A 17,782-nucleotide genomic window follows, 5' to 3' on the forward strand; every position below is an offset into this window, starting at 1 on the left:
TCCATCAATAGTGGCTGCCCCACTGACCCCGCACCACTCAACATCCTTAAACTAGTTGCACCCACCATTCTCCCTTACCTGACAAAACTGATTAACATCTCTCTCACCCACGGCACTGTCCCCCCTAGCTGGAAAAAAGCAACGGTGAAAGCACTGATCAAAAAAACGCACCTGGACCCATTGGAACTAAGTAATTACAGGCCGATTTCCCTGCTCCCAGGCATTAGTAAAATAGCTGAGAAGTACGTCAATTACAGCTTATCCCACCATCTCGAAACCAATGGGCTCCTAGAACCATCCCAGACTGGATTTAGGCCCGGACAGAGCACAGAAACTGCGATATTGGCGGTTGTCGAAGAAGCAAGGAAAATCATGGACTCAGGAGGATCAGTGGCAGTGATCCTCCTGGACCTGAGCGCGGCCTTCGACACCGTCAACCACTCGACACTGGTCCACAGGCTCAGTGAGCTTGGAATCGCGGGAACGGCCTTGGCTTGGCTTAAATCCTTTCTTGATAACAGATCCTTCCAGGTAGCAGATGGCATCTTCACATCCAGGCCCACTGCCATCAGCTGTGGGGTCCCTCAGGGCTCGTCCCTGAGCCCGACCCTTTTTAATGTTTACATGTCCCCCCTTGAAAAAATCGTCACCCCTTTTGGGATCAAGCTCCTAACTTACGCTGACGACACTCAACTGGTAGTATCCTTAAGTCAGCAAGATCACTCCCTCCCTAACCTTCAAACCTGTCTAAGTGAAATAACTAAATGGATGAACCTCTCTCACCTTAAACTGAACAACGACAAGACAGAGATAATGATCCTGGGCAATAAATCACTCTACCATTCCAAATCCCTATGGCCATCCTGCATGGGCACTCCACCCGTTCCGAAACAGGAAATCAAGAACCTAGGAATATGGCTAGATGAAGGCCTCAACTTTTCCGCACAACCAAGGAAAACGGCTGGTGTGTGTCACAGCCTCCTACGGTCAGCTAGGAAAATTCTGCCCCTACTCCCAGCACAATCCCAAAAACTCCTAATCCATGGTCTTGTGCTGTCACGCCTGGACTACGGCAATGCCCTCTATTTGGGGGCTCCTAAAAAAGTACTGTCAAAGCTCCAGACAGTACAAAATACCGCCGCCCGCCTCCTCACAGGAACCCATCGCCGCTGTTCAGCCAAACCCGCCTTGAACGCCTTGCACTGGCTGCCCGTCCAAGAGAGAATACAATTCAAAGCACTCTGCACAACATACAAAATCCTACATGGAAAGGCCCCACCAATCTTACAAAACATCATCACACCTCACACCACCAAAAGAACGCTTCGTTCCTCAAACTGCAATCTAGCTTTGGTTCCCAGAATTAAGAAGGCCCGCTCTGGCGGTCGACTAGTCGCATATAATGCCTCCAAATTATGGAACACACTACCCCCACACATCAGAGCCCAACCCAACCTTCTCTCATTCCGCAGAGCACTCAAAACCTGGCTGTTCCCATAAGGCCCCATCTTCACCTGGTTCTTGTCACTTAGTGCTGGGACGCTCACGGGCAGCCACGCGCTCTACAAATCGGTAAAATAATAAATAAATAAATAAAATCTAGGTAAATTTCAATTTGCGATTCCCAAATATCGATTTTTTACAATTCACTATTTAGGAATCGCAAAAGTGAAATTTCATACCTATTGGCCCAATTGAGTAGGTGGGTTTGAATCCCAGCTTCGAACTTGACAACAAATGGTGTGATTCTGGAAAATTAATTTAGCCCCTGATTTATTGTTTGGCGGAATGAGTGGCAGCTGTAGGGATGGCAGAGGGCATTAAGTCCCCCATCCAACAGTACTACATCTGTCAAATTTAGAAGTAACTGCCGGCCCAACGGTGTTCTCTGTACCTTGAAAAGAGCATTTGACAAGGAACAAAAATTTTGACTGACAGTCACTGTCGATTTTGAAGACCATTCAGCAAACATTTAACTTTCTTTTTTTCAGAAATAAACTCCCACTGTGGAAGTTTGTTTCAGAAATGCAAAACCTTATAACCTGGGCTATTATTGTTTTTTTTCTGTTCCTCCTGCCGGTGACGGACACAAAAGAACAACGCATCATATGTTCTAAATAGAGGGGACCTTGTGATGCCTTTGATCCGACAGTCCCTACTCCAGTGGGATGCCGTAGTAAACTTTCTGTCAACTAAGCAAACGGAGACTCCACCAATCGAAAACTCACTGTAAATGAGACAGGCAGATGTAGGTAATCCATCACATCTGCAATGGAGCACCCTTTCCTCTAAACTCTAAATCATTCATTTAATTTTACTATATATATATATATATATATATATATATATATATATATATATATATATATATATATATATATATATATATATATATATATATATATATATATATATATATATATATATATAGATTAACTCCACAAATCTCCAAGATCTTGAAGAAAAACAGGACACCCAGAGCTCCAGTTTAAGAATTTATTTGGCAGATGAAAAATCCACGACGCGTTTTGCCAATACGGCTTGGTCACGCTCGTCTCGTGGTGCTGTCGGCCATTTTTAAACACCCTAGTGCACATGTTACTTCACGGAAAAGCGGAAGACATCTTGTAATGGGTTGAAGATCAAGACATTCTATTAAGTCATAGCATATACGTACTGTCCTCATCCTCAGAATATCATTGACAACATCATCTCACATTTACAAAAATAATCATTTGATGTTAATCCCCATTACGGCATAACAGTACATTTTATGATTTGCGGTTTAAAGTGTATGAACTTGTGCAAAAACCTAGCGGACATAATTCTGTTATATAGCCCTGTTGTTAATCTATGTTCAATGCGTAGTAAAGAATCCGATCTCTTATTACAATATTGGGCGTTTCATATTTTAGAAAGCTTCATTTTCATTGGCTCCTTAACATACTCGAACGTTATTGGTAGAGTGTCGCTATTGCCCAGACAACAAATAAAATACAGTGACACGTTAATATAGCGCATCAAAGAGATACATTATAACGTAAAGTGAAACGCTCGTATTGTAAATAGACAGCCAATCCAACAGTGAATGTATATTGGCAAAGCAAAACTGTTGGCAATACAGCCCTAGTGGGCAAATTAATCAACCAAAAACTGGCATCCAGCCCAAGTGGGCCAATGTGAGTTGTTATAGCCCGTGGAGTAATAAATTTGATGAGTAACCAGAAAATCATCACAGCCTAAGTGTATGATAGTTTCGCCATGCTTCCATCAAGCCATGGCCAATATCTCGCCCAAGTGGGCAAATATGTCATAAAAGTCAATAACAGGTTGTACAAATAGTTCTCCATTCTGATCCACATTCGTCCGCTACCCCGTGTTATGTGAAATCAAAAATAATGAAAAATGATACTGTTTAAAATCAAGTGTACTGCAGACAAAATATACAATATATACTATAGTATAATTCATTCATGTAAATGTATTGCTAATTCTTCACTAACATTAAATCCTTTAGGTGTCAACATTCAAAATCCACAATGTACTTGGATTCTAATTTTCTGAGGGACAGTTCACGGTTGCCTCCTCTTACCCCCAGGTCAACATTGTCAATCACCACCAACCGAACAAGTTTCTCATCTTGCATATGTTCTGCGAAAAAATGCCTTGCTATAGGATATTGTCTGTTGTTATTGTGTATGGCACGTAGGTGTTCTAGCACCCTTTTCTTGGCTTCATGTTTTGTGCTGCCCACGTACCATTTGTTGCAAGGACAAATTAATACATACACACTGTAGGGTGTGTTACACGTCAGATGTTTACGTATAATAAACTCCCTATTTGTGTTTGGGACAATGAGCGTCTTACAGTCCTGACTGTGTTCGCAAGCTTTACATCTCCGGCAGCATTTGAAGCCCACACTTCCCTGATCTTTCAAGACTACTGATGAGGTAACATAGTTATGGCTTAACTCATCTCTGAGTGATCTTCCTTTACGAAATGTAATTTGGGGATTATCACTGAGATATTTTTTGAGGTGAGTATCCGTCTGTAGGACGTGCCAATGTTTTTTAAAGATTTTTCGCACCTCATATGCTTGTCCCGAGAAGGTGGTTATGAATCTAACTTTCTCCGGTTCCTTAGTCTCAATTCTAAGGTTAAGTATTTCCTCTCTATATTTCAGATCAACCCGTGTTTTAGCTGTGTTGATCATATTTTGACTGTAACCCCTACTCCGAAATCTTTGACACATGATTTCTTCCTCCTCATTGTATGATTCCTGTGTGCTGCAATTACGCTTAGCGCGGAGTAGTTCACCATAAGGTATGCTGTACACTAGATTGCGGGGATGGCAGCTGGTAGCATTAAGAATGCTGTTTCCCGCAGTCTTTTTCCGAAATAATCTGGTGTTAAGCTGGTTATTAACAACTTCCACAATCACATCTAGGAACTCAATCATTTGGTTACTGATATGTTCCATAAGTTTCAGATTCAGATGATTGAGATTGAGTTTCTCAATAAATAGTTTTACAGATACCTCATCCCCACACCAAATGAAAAAAATGGCATATATGTATCGAAGCCACAGGGCAACGTTATCAAATTCTGCCATTTCCCTGACGACCAGCTCCTCCCACCAGCCCATGAATAAATTCGCATAGCTGGGGGCGAAGCAGGTCCCCATGGCTGTGCCCTGTGACTGTCGATACAAGATGTCGTCAAAGAAAAAGAAGTTATTTTTGAGACAGAAATTGATCATAGATATGATCATTTCAGAATGTTGTAAATAGGAACAGAACACCTTTTCTCACCGTTGTTAATGGAATACATTGGGAGGAACAGTACATCCTGGTTACACTAGATGTAACTAGCCTCTATACCAGCATTCAGCATGAGCAGGGCTTGGAGGCTGTGAAACACTTCCTCAAAACACGTTCTGTTTCCTATATGTGTGTGTGTGTATATTAGGCACAGTGATATATGTATGGATTACCTTCTGCTCCAAACGCTTCGTCCGTCTACCTCATTTACAGTGAGCTTTCAATTGATAAATAATTAGATAGATATAGATATATAGAGAGAGAGATAGATATAGATATATATATATGTGAAAAATGCAATTGGAAATATTTGATATGTCCTACGATTGCTTAATTCAAAAGATGTAAATGCCACTTGATGTGCACAATCCAATTTTATTTCTCTACAGCCACCATAATGTACAACAGTGCGTTGCTATCTAGCTAGGTTTACACTCTATAAATACAAATATATAAATATCTTTCTTGGAGACTATGACTTCCAACACTTGCCAACACCCTGCGCTCTCTTCATTGGCTGCCGGTTAAGCAGAGAATTCAATTCAAAGTGCTTTGTCTCTCCTATAACATCCTTAAGGGCTCCTCTGCCCAGATTCTCATGAATCTTTTGTCTCCTTATGTTCCTGCCCGCTCTTTACGTTCCTTCGGCCATGAACTTGCAGTGGTCCCCCGGTTCAAGCTTAGTCGAGCTGGAGGCCGCTCATTTCGAGTGCGGGCTGCGTCCCTGTGGAACTCCCTACCTTTAAAGATCCGTGCCCTGGATGATCTCTTTTAATTTCGTAGGGCCATTAAGACTTTTTTATTTTCTTAGTTGTTGGCCCTCTTAGTCTGCTGCCTCTTTAGTTGTGTTGTGTTGTCTACCTTGTCAAGCGCCAGGACGCTCCTTCGCTGGAGCAGCTGTGCGCGATATAAGTTTCCATAACATAACATAACAAGGGGATTGCCCCAAGAAGACCTTGAAAGAAGCACTAATTGACCTTCTGAACAGGATGAACATCAATCTTGCAATCTTGACTAGATTGCCCCTTTTAAACAATGAATTGTGTGTGTGCATTGTAGACATAAGGCCTGATTTAGATCTTGGCGGATGGGATACTTCCTCACAAACATGACTGATTTCTCGTCTGCTGAATTACATGCATTATAACCAATGGCACTTGCAATAGCGAGGACAGGGTATCTGTCACGCTTGTGACAGTGTATCCCTTTTCCATTGTCTCTAGTTGAGTTATATCCCAGTAACATACAGTTGGATTGGTTCTACCTATGATTAATGTCATTAATGATGTTGGCACTGTAGATGCAATTGTTGCTAAAAATAGGAGTTACATAAAAAAGCAATGTAAAAACAACACTGTATTTTTCCAGTGTGATTCCAATGAATCATTTGAATAGCAACCCATGTGAAACGTGTGTGTATTACATATAGGTTGCTGTACAGAAATTCTGTTAGGACCATTACTGCTAGTGACCATGTGGTTCTTTTCAGCCAAAAGTATCATCACCTTCCTGCAGCCGTCCTACACCTACAGCCGCCTGGACAAAACAGTAAAAATTCCAGTGATGCGGGAGATTACAGAAAATGGACGTTCACAAGTCACATACCGGACCCGCGACCTTACCGCCAAGGATGGGAAGGTAAGACTTATGAGTTCTCATCACTGGATCGAGGAAGAGTTATCTGTAGGGGAGTCTGGTGAAAGTGAGGCAAGAAGTGGGCTATGTAGGAAGCTGACGCTTTATATAGTGGACCAAAATCAGGTAAACTGTGCAAAAAGTCCAGGCAAACCGCAATTGGTTTACAGAGGTACAAATAATATCCCAAATGCTCTCTTTTATGGTAGTGTGGGAGAGCAGTTAGACGTATCAGAGGGTAGTGCTAAGCATTTGTTGGACTCACAGAGGCAATAAATGAGACACACAAGAATAAAACCTCAGACCAATTTAGAAAAATAAGTTGTATTTTTATATAAATTTTGATACCAAGAATTTCGATAGCAAGTAAGTACTTTTTTTAAATATTGCTTTTTGCATGTAAGTAAAACAGTTACCTAAATGTGCCTTTACACACAATGCTTTCCTCTGGGAGAAAAGGCGTAGATAGCCTACAGGTATTAACGCTTTCTGGGGTTCTCTTTCAGGTCTTAAGGGTGTATTGGGCCAAGGTCCAAAGTACTACCAGCGATACTCGTTACCTGCCCTGAGGCATTCAGGTCCAGATGTGCTGGTCACTGTGGTAGCTGTGCATGCTATGCTTGTAAAGAGAAGGGGGCAACCTAGAAATAGGTTGCAGAGGGGGTCTCTGGGACAACTCCGGAGCTCCCAAAAGGAGGTTTGGATCACAAGGGTTCGGCAGATAAGGGAGCACAGTCGGTTCATCGGTACCCGGGCTGGAGGACTAGGGTACAGAGCTAAGAAGTCAGCTGAGCTCTGTGCATCCTAGAGCCTTGCAGTCATTGGTCATTGATCTCCCCAGTGAGGGTGCAAAATCAGGACAGCTGGGCCACATACTCAGTCTTTGTTTACTGCAAGGGGTCTGGTATCCAGAGTATTGGTACTGTGCGGCTCTGGTTGGGCCTAGTGACCTCTCACTTGGTGTAGGGACAGGTCTGACCTTCAGGAGCACAGGTGCCTCTTCCTTGGGGCTGTGGCATCAGGCTGGCCAATGAGCTGCAACTTGGTGAACCGGGCATTGCTTGTCAGTGCCTGTGGACTGCAGGGTAATAGCTCCTGTACTCCAAGGGAGATTGCTGGCAATTTGCAAAGGGGTGGAGGTCTCTTGGGGTTCTTGGAAGCTGGTCAGCTGCAGGGAAATGGGCATATTTCTTAATTCTGCCAAAAATAAGATGGTGGAACTCTAAAAGCTGTGTCCTCTTGAAGTGTCACACCTTAAGGGTGATACTAGCCTGAGAGGGGAACACGCATCCTGACTAGCTATTTTTCCCACCTGTCCTGGTGCCAAATGGGCCCTGGGCAGGAGGTGGCATTTCCCCTGTCTGGGTAAGCCTTGGGTCACATATCAAAGGCGGCAGAGACCTTTAAAGCTTCCTGCCTTCATATACTGATCACTTAGCTTGGAGGAGGTGACAACACCTCCAGCCTGAGCAGGCATTCTTTCTGCCCTCAGAGAGCACGAGCTCACCCCTGCAGGGGGTCGAAAACCTGTCTGTGGTGGCAGGCTGGTCTACACCACTTAGCCACCACACCAGTAGTCGCTAGGTTTTCAGGTGGCATCTCTAAGGTGCCTTCTGGGTGCAAGCATTAATACATCTATCACTGGAATCAGTGTGAATTTATTAATACGAGATGTTTGATACCAAACGACTCTAGTTTTAGTGAAGCCATTATGTAGCTGGGAAACTCGTAAACATCAGTGTCCAGCATATGCTCTTAAAATGGCTTCCCTGTTCACTTGTAATATCCAAGAATCGATTTAGATATCACAGTGGCATATCAACAGTTGTAGTATAGTGCACCCTGCCTTAGGGCTGTAAGGCCTGTGGTAGGGGTGACTATACTGCATGCAGTGTCTGTAGGCAAGGCACACAGGAGATGTGCCATGTCGTGTCTACGATTTTCTTTGCACCATGGCACGCAGCCTGCAACGGCAGTCTGCATGGTGGAGCTGTGGAGACCCTTAGGGTAGCATAATACATGCTACAGCCCTAAGAGGTCCTCTTTAGCCTGCTTGTCCTAGGTACCATGGGTACCAATTACTAGGGACTTACAAGGAGTGCTAAAGGTATTGCAAAGTGGGGAAACAATTGTACAGCTTTAGGGAAAGAGATCTGGCACTGGGGACCAGGATAGCAGAAAATCAGTGAACTTCTGTAAAAATTGCATCCGACACCAGCCAAAAAGTAGGGGTGACCATATAAAAAACGGGCCACTTTCCTACAGGTTAGTTACTGTTACCCACTGTCTCTCCCCCACTACAGCAATTCACTCTTCGCTACAGACAGTGACTCCTTTCCACAGTCACTCTGCTTTACGGGCAGTCACTCCTCCTTTCAAACAGTTACCCTTACCTACAGGTATTTACTCAGTCATTCCTCTTCTAGAGAAAGAGAGAGAGAGGTCTGCACAGCCATTCATTTCCACTGGCCTTCACTGCTCTTCAGTCACTTCCATGTATATTCAGGCACACCTTTCCATGAACTATCAGTGCTCTGCTCACACAGTCACTCTTGTACATTTTTCTGAAATCATCCTGCCCACTCCTCTCCATAGACAGTCGTTTCCCTCCACAGTCACTTATCGCAAAAGCTAGTCACTTCTTACCATTGAGATTGCCCCTTACTGTGGACGTTATCGGCTCGTTGCCCTGTCACTCTCCAAAGATTGCCACTTTTCTCCACAGGTACTGCTGTTCAGAGAGTCACTTATGTCTATTTCAGGGCAGTAACTGATTTCCTTGAAGAATAGTACATATATTTAGAAGACAGCGCTAGAGCTCTCCCAAATCAGGATGTCCAGAAATGAGTTGGAATTAGTTGATTTGGATTTGAGCTTTCTTAGTTCTCGAGGCAAAGCAAATGAGCTTAGAGGGCAGCTTTGAACGGAGAAAGGGAACATGTGCCACATTTTGCCAAATTGTTCATCTCCCAGGGAATCTGAATACATTAAGAATCTGAATCTGCCAGCTCGGGTGGTGTTACACACATTTGAGACAGTGTGATGTTGCTTGGATTGGGCCAGTGAGGAAGTGTACAGGACATAGTCTGATGCAAGAGTTAGTGGAAGAGGGCGTGGGTGAAGGGCCAGGGATGGAGTTAGCCTAGCAATGAGGGGGTGGGATGGGGGTATTCAGGTAATGTAAGGATGCCTTGTTCAATCTTCCTCTCCCTTCAGCGTCTGTAGGGTGTGATGTATGTCTTGAGAGGTTAAAAAGAGTTTGGGTAGTAAAATGGTAATTCACTCTGTCGCCGCATGTAAGAGGTTGCTGGCGATTCCTTCTACGGCCACCCCACGACGGCTGCAGATAAGAGCTTGCTACACCACTTGTCCATGGGGAGTGTGAACAGTGCAGGAGTCCGAGTCAAGTTAACTTCTTATCTGGGTGTTGATGAGGGAGGCTATCTGAAAGAAGAGGTGATGATTAGATTCTGGCACCTAGTAGTGGTACTGAAGACTGAGTGCAGTCACAAACTGGAGCGAAGTAGTGATATGGGGTTCCTTACAATGAGGAAGGTAATTAGAATACCAGGGGGGAACAGAATGGTTCGGAACAGGCTGAAGAGAAATTATGACCAATTTTTCAGAGAATGCATCATGAGTGAGTGAAGTGTTGTCTAATGGCGAATGGCTGACGGGCAGCCTGAAGATGATAGGAAAAAGATGTGAAGGAGAAAAAAAGTGCGTCTTTCACATTGGGCGTGTCCTCCCACTCCATTGATGCAGTAGCAGAATCAAACTGGCACATGCCTGGCGATCGTCAGTAGACCCTTGGTGTAGAGCCAACTTGCCAACGTGACAGGTGGGTTGCTGTTTGCTCTTGGGATGTGCCATGTTTGACCTGGGGGAAGTGCCTCCGGCATGCTGCTCAGGCTCAGGGGTGGTAACTGAAGTGTGCCTTGGATTCTAATCAACCAACATCAGCACAGGTATAAAAGCCGACCTTGGATTATTCAACGGCCAGGTTGTGCTTCTGAGCCCTGCCACTAAGAAATCTGGAGGGGTCTGCACTGGACAGCGGCGCGATGAAAGGTCTGCAGTTCACATAGAAAGTTCGCTTTAGCTGCGATGAACACAATACGTGTGCCAGTCTTATGTTGAGGTGGAATTTGTGGTGATGAATGAAATTCAGGTGCCAGTTCTACTTTTATCGTGTATTCCAAATGTCTTGGGCAGTAAATGAATGTTTTTTATTGTGTACTAACATTTTCTGACTGAAAGGAAAAAAAAATTATTCAGTGCAGGATGAATACCTACACATATAAGCTGCATGCTCCAATCTTTCTGTTCTGCATGTTTAACCTGTACTATATGTCAGTTCAAAATCTATTTTTAAGTGATGCTTTGGTGGTGCACAAAGTGAATCTTATGTTGCCTGCTGTTATGTGTTGTTCTGTATTTGCCTGCAGTTACTTCTGTGTTGTCAGTATAATATTTGTGTTTTGATTATGCAGAATGGTACACCGCCTCCATTTTTCCTCACTACACCTGGAGAGCCAATCTCAATTAATTTTATTACACCAGAGTATATGAAATGACTTTAACAGTAGAGAGAAAATCCTCTTCATTAATGCGTTGGTCAGGGCCAGAAGAGCAAGAGGATTTTGAGCGTCTTCTTGATTTTACATCTGAAGAGGCATTTAATCTTACTTTAATTGAAATTTATATACAAAATTGGATCTACATTATTTGACTAAAGTATGCTCTATATTGGAGAGGGTATATTTCGGTAAGAGGCATCTGGAGGTGATGGAATTAGTAAGGGACTTTATAACAGCTCTGGGAAAGGTAGCAACTAGCTGTAAGTTCAGGTCAAACTTGGAAGAAAGGATACATAACCAATTCATGTTGGGCTGTGATATTGAATAAGTCAGGGATGAACGCTGGCTCAAAGATGATCCAGTTTTAAATGAAGTAATCAAAGTTGTAAAGGCAAAAGAACATAGTCTGGGCTGAGTGGAGCTAATAAAGAAAAACAAGGGGGGGGGGTGAATGACAAAGAAACCCTACATCTGGGTAAGGCTAAATCTAAAGGTGATAGTAATGTACCAGGTTTGAGATGCTACAATTGTGAAATGATAGGTCATCTAGCCAATGACAAGGAGTGTCCAGTGTTCAAGGCGGCATGCAAGGTCTGGGAGAAAAGAGAGCAGTGTGCAAAGCATAGAAATTAAATCAGTGAAGTAACAGAACAAGTGGAAGAAATGATGTTGCAGGTGGTTGCAGGAAAGAAAGATGGTCCCTATGAAATGGTGTAGATAGAGGGCCACCGTTTGAGGATGTGTTTGATTCTGGTGCAAAATGAACTATTGTGTCAAATTAATTTTATAAGAAGAACTTAAAGGGTGGAATTAAATTATTCAAACCCGTAAAGCTGGGGTACAGGATGCACTGTGGAGTTTACAGAGTGAATGATTTTGGGGAAAATGTATATGTCATGCAATGGAGACAATGTAATTAGTTGGTTTCACCAGGATGAGCTGAAGTTACTACTGGATTCTTCTTCTGACTGTCCTATAAGATTGAAGGGCACTGAGGAAGTGAAGAGTGTGTGAGATCAAACAGCTTGAAAGTGATGTAGTGAAATAATTCCCTGAAGTCTTTAGCAGGGATGGATGACGTTACAACGCATACATTTACAACGCCTACCTTTACATCGCAAGTTTTACAACGCATACCATTACAACGCATAGTGCTTTTGGGCGCTGGGTAGTGAATAGTTTAATTTACTATTCCAACTCCAGTCCCCGTGGATAGTAGGGAAGGTGTTGGATAGTACATTAAACCTATTCCCTATCCTAGAGCGCCCCCCAGCTCAATGCGTTGTAATGGTTTGCGTTGTAAAAGTTGCGTCATAAAGGCACTGCGTGGTAAAAGTTGCGCTGTAAAGGTTGTTCACCCTTTAGCAGTGAGTTGGTATGCTTGAAATCAGTGCTTAATTTGTTAATAAAAGAGTGCCGGTGCCCAAAGCTCTGTTTTGACACACGTGGCTGGTGCAATTTAATATATGCGCACAGAATACCACCTCAGTCCTCTTAAATCTACTGCAAGACACTGATGTCCCTTCTCCTCACTCTTGCAGTTTGTTGCTTTCTCCCTTTGAGAAGGTTTTCCCATCTTTCTCTTGTTCTGTCTTTCCCGTTTTTTGTGTTTTTCCCTGTCTTACTCTCATAAATGTCTGTTGCAGAAAAATAAGTACAGGTACTTAAAAATAAATGCTGGTACCTTCCACCGGGAAACACGAGCTCAAATTAAGCACTGATTGAAAGGAAATTTACACAAAAATAGATTGAATCAAGATGCTATACCAGTAGTAGTTAAGGTAAGAGGAATACGTCCAGCCATAAGAGAGGATGTTGATAAAGAAATTAACAGGTTGATTGAAGGGACAATATTGAAAAGGTTGGATATTCTGAATGTTTGGCACCACTGGTGGTTGCTAGGAAACCAGGGGGAGAGGTTTGTTTGTTCATAGACTTAAGGTCTTTAAATAAGAATGTGTTAGTGGACAAATATGCCCAATATCATGGACCTGATGTCAGTTGTGGGCCGAGCCAAAGTCTTCACCACACTGTATTTAATATCAGCATCCCACCAGGTTAATTTACACTTGGAATCATGGAATTTGATGGCATTTGTCACACCAAGTGGCATTTACAGGTTCCTGAGGATACTGTTTGGCCACATTTATGCCTCTTCTGTCTTTTAAAGAATGATGGAAAATATGTATGGAATGTAGGACCGGGTTAGGATATATCAATATGTTATTCTACTCTTTAGTAGAGATGTTGCGGAAAACAATAAACTATTGACAGAAATTTTAGGGAAGTTGGAAGAGAGTGGGTTGACTCTTAAGTTGACTTAGGTGGGTCTGGTGGCTTAGTACACTAATGCGTCCACTGTAGTGGCCTGTGTTTGACCTCTTGGTCACAGGTTCAAATCACAACGAGTCCACTCTGCCTTTCATCCTTCTGCGGTCAATAAAATGAGTACCATTGATTTGGGTAGCAATAAACATTTGTTATTCAGCGCCAAGAAACCCTTCTGGGTTAATGTGCTCTTTACTAATACACATGTTATGAATACAAGTTTCATCAAGATGAAATACATTACGTGGGCACAAACTCACTGGTGAAGGTAAAAAGCTTATAGATGATCTGGTGAGGACAGTAGAGGAACTGCAGGCACCTGAAAATAAAGAGTAAGTTGCTTCATTCTTGACCATGGTGGAAATTCATGGAAAATCTGTAGCGAATTCCGCTGCCAGGACATAAAATATCAATACGCTGTTAAAGAAGCAAAGAGTTCCAGAAGGATGAATGCACTTTAAACTAATTTTGTGATGCAAACGAAAGCCTGAGAGTTGTTTTAAGTCTGCAGAGATATGAACCTTCAATTAAATGCACATTGATTACCGATGCGAGTACAAAGGGTGTTGGTGCAGTCCTACTACAGAGACTATGGAGTGAGGAGAGAACCACTATTGTTATTTTGAGGGTATAAAAGGATGAAATAATTATTCAGTTGTTGAGCAGGAGGCTTTAGTGGTGTTTTGGGACATCAAAAGATTGAAGACTCTTCTGTGGGGATGTAGGTCCCATTTAAGAACGGACATCAACCAGTAAAAAAGCCAATTTCTAGAAATAGGGTTTGACTCCGTCTCAGCTCAAATTAGCATTTGGGTCCCCACAGGAATTTGAGTTTGTGGTGGGATATATACCAGGTTCAGGGAACAAAGTAGCAAATTGTATATAGATGCTGATGTCAAAGAGTAAAGACGTGAAGGCTTGTGCACTTGAAGCTGAAGCGATGGAAAAGGAGGAGTGGAAGTTACAGTTGGAGCAGGAACCCATATTGCTATGGATAATTAGTAAGGTTTAGAAAAGATGGAGTGAGAAGAGAGATTGCTCTGAAGAGGAGGAAATAAATTGGTGGTTAAGGGATGAAATAGCAAAGGGTTTATAGGTCAGAGGCATAAGTTTGTTTCTACCTTGGTCTCCATGTGCGAAATTGATGCAGATGTGAGAAGGTAAAACTAATTTAAAGGCTGCGCATGAACTACTTGTGGCCGGTTCTTGACAAGGCAGTAGAAAGAAAGGTTCACAAGTGTATAGATTGAAGGGTAATTTATATAGGATACAAAGTGAGGTTACAACCTCTTAAAGTGAGAGAACTTCTCATATGACCATGGAAGGTGATTGCACTAAATATAATGCATCCCGTACGCCCTGGGAGTATATGTATTGGCTCCTATGGACTTGTATTCTAGATAGACTGAGTACAAAATTATTCCCAATGTGGAGACCAGGATGGTAATTGAGTTTCATAATGACGTTTTGGACAAGGAAGGTTTTCCAGATTGTGTCTTGTCAGATAATGGGATGCAGTTAACCTCTAAGGAGATTTTGAGTTTCTTGTCGCACAGAGGGATAAAACAAAAAGGGTGTTCACTTCATCATCTCGAATCAAGTGGTGCAGTATTAGGATTCAGTAAAGTAATGATGAAAGCTATTGTCATGGCTAGGTGTTGTGACAGGAATTGGAGGGAGGAGTTATGACATACATTTGCATCTTACAGAGGCATACAACATATAGTCACTGGGCAAGCACCTTTTGAATTGTTTACGAACAGGAAGGCGAACATTATGACCAATCCTAAATGGGTTAATGTGGGTAGAATGTTAGCGGATACCACAATGAAAGGACAGTGCAGAAAAAGACAAAAAGATTTGGAAGTTAAGAGGAAGGAATGGTTTAATAAAAGCATGGCCACAAAGGTAATCAAAGTGAGTGTCGGAGACTTGGAGAGAGTGAGATTGCCTAGTTTAATGAAGGGCAATGTGAAGTTCACACATTTCCTACGAATGGTTACATTGTTTGGGAATGCAGTGACAACTGAAGATCATTGCATTTGAAATTTAAGTGTAGTGTTTTTTGTTAAGTAAGGGAATGCTTGTGGTAGGCTCAGACCCTAGAGCCAGAAGATGCAGTGAAAGAACAGTGGAAGTTCTTCTAGGAAGATTGATAAATAACAGAATCTCTAAGACTATTACGACTAGTAACATATACACGTTTCCTCAATTTGCTTTTGTCCTCTTTCAATTATCATTCCCCCCTCGCTTTAAAGGGGAAGTCAACAACAATGCATGGTTCTGACTGTTGTCTAAAGGCCTGCAAAAAAGTTGTGTCAGAAAATGTTCTGATTTGGATCCTGTTGCATGGTTACTTTTGCTATGCTGTATAGTTATTTTGTTATACAGGAAGCATTTGGGGCAAAGTGGCTGGGGTGTCTTTCACCTAATAAAGCCTACTTCATTCATCAAGTTTTAAAGGAGTATATTTTCCCTTTATTACAATGGTGTCACTGAAAGAGGTGGCATATAGCAGCCTGGGACTTGATAGACCAGAGATAAATGAATATGGAGGCTGGCAACCACAGAATGAACGTAACATATTGCAGTCTGAGTCCCTGCACCTAGTTGAGTCCAGAAATGTACATGTATCAGTGTGAAAGGCAGTGACACTCAAAATAATATTTTGGCTGAACCCAAGAGTTCCTCCAAAGATAGAAAACCTGACGCCCTTGGGTGAGGAGGTAGAGGTTTGCCACTTCACCTACCCTCATACGCTTACTGCCTGCCGCTTACTGCCTGCCACTTAGGATGAAACCTACCAAGTATTGAAAAAAAACCAACAGCAAACCTCTATATGAAGAGGTGGGGGGAGGGTTTGTGTGTGTATGTGTCTTTGTATGTGCACGTTAGCAGCTGGGAATGAAGGGACATTTACAATGTCATTTCCTATAACCTCTGTCCGTGATGTCATGGAACCTTTGACCAGCCCTTGGTTCTGTGTGTTACAGATTGCTGTTCAACATTGGCTGTGGTTAGGTATTTTATTTGCAGTTTGATGGCACCTGGATCTAAAATTCTTTCAAGTGTAGTTGTGTCGTTATGACAGTGGGTAGATCACAGGCTTAACTCGGAATTTAGTTTGTTTGTTTTGTGTTTTTGTGTGCATTTTATTACTTAGGCAATATTGGTTCCACTTTTAGGTGCTTTTCTCATTATATGTTTTTAACCGCTGTTTCAAATGTCTTCATTAGTCATAGTTGTGGGGTTACTGTGGCTTACATTCTTTTGTTTTGCCTCTTTATTTCATGTTTTTAATGGGGTGAAGTGGAGCAATTTGCAGTAGGATTAGCCAGGTCATTTTATCTCATGGCATCATGGCTTTCCTCAATGCCCTGTGTTTCAATGAAGGAAGGAAGAAAATTGCCCTTGTTCTATATGGTGTCCTGTTTTATGTATTGTGTCCTCTGTAATATCATTGTGAGTGTTTCCTGTCACCTTCATCTGTGATGTCACAGAACTCTAACTGTTCTGTGGGTATCGTATGGCCTGAGAACTCTGCCCTGAGCACCTCCCAACATTAAAGCTCTCTAATGCGTCAAGTTCTTTTTTGATACTCAGATTGTAATCCTGTTCAATTCTCATTCACATCAAGAAACAATTGTCTTCCTGGTAAATGTGCCTTCCACATTACACCTCTGCTCTTTCCCTCCAGGATTATCTCTTCACAGATGGGGACCTGATCTTCCAGCCGGATGAGACACGCAAAGAGATCCCTGTGAAGCTGCTGGAGCTTTCTGAGATGGACACGCTGCTCCGCAACGGACAAGTCAAGCAGTTTGCAATGGACCTAAGTAACCCCAAATTTGGGGCAAAGATTGGCAAATACCCCCAGACCACTATTACCATTGCAGACCCTACGGGTAAGCCAAACTCGTTGGAGAATTGCCACTTTATGAATGCCTCAAGAAAAGTATGTCAAAAGGGGTTTGGTCTGAGGGTTACTCCTTTGTGAACTACTGTGCATCAAGCTGAGTTTTAGCGTGTTTTCTTGCTGGAATTGAGGGGGTCGTCAAAATGCTTTTAGCAACATCTTCCCAGGGGAAGAAGACACCAGTACATCAATGATGCCTGAAGCTTTCAGAGGGCCTGGCAGAAGGCTATAGTTTGACAGTCTAACTCCCCTATGTGTGTCAATTTTAAGTGTTTTAATCACCATAATTGTTTGATGTGCATCAGGAGACTTCACCCCTTTGTTCCAAAAACTACTCTGTGTGGAAAATCTTATTGAGCTCTACCATGCTGTCATTGCAAGAATGAGCACACGTTCTGTTTGCCTATTCCAATTTGCTTCAAGAGGCCACACAATGTTTTAAAGAACAACGACTAGTGCTGGTCAGCCAAAACACCAATGTATTTTCAGTTCATACCAAGATT

The 17,782-nt window shown here is 42.5% G+C and overlaps 1 protein-coding gene across 1 annotated transcript in view; it reads left to right on the top strand.

The window, feature by feature from the left end:
- The window catches only part of ITGB4 (integrin subunit beta 4), a 293,817-nt gene that overhangs the window by 198,838 nt on the left and 77,197 nt on the right, over positions 1–17,782 (top strand). The window contains exons 26-27 of the mRNA XM_078654540.1: positions 6,310–6,458; positions 17,061–17,268. Of these exons, the coding sequence (XP_078510666.1) occupies positions 6,310–6,458; positions 17,061–17,268 (357 nt within the window). The remainder of the gene's footprint in view (positions 1–6,309; positions 6,459–17,060; positions 17,269–17,782) is intronic.

This window comes from Lissotriton helveticus, chromosome 7, assembly GCF_964261635.1.
Source record: "Lissotriton helveticus chromosome 7, aLisHel1.1, whole genome shotgun sequence".
In the NCBI taxonomy this organism is placed as follows: domain Eukaryota; kingdom Metazoa; phylum Chordata; class Amphibia; order Caudata; family Salamandridae; genus Lissotriton; species Lissotriton helveticus.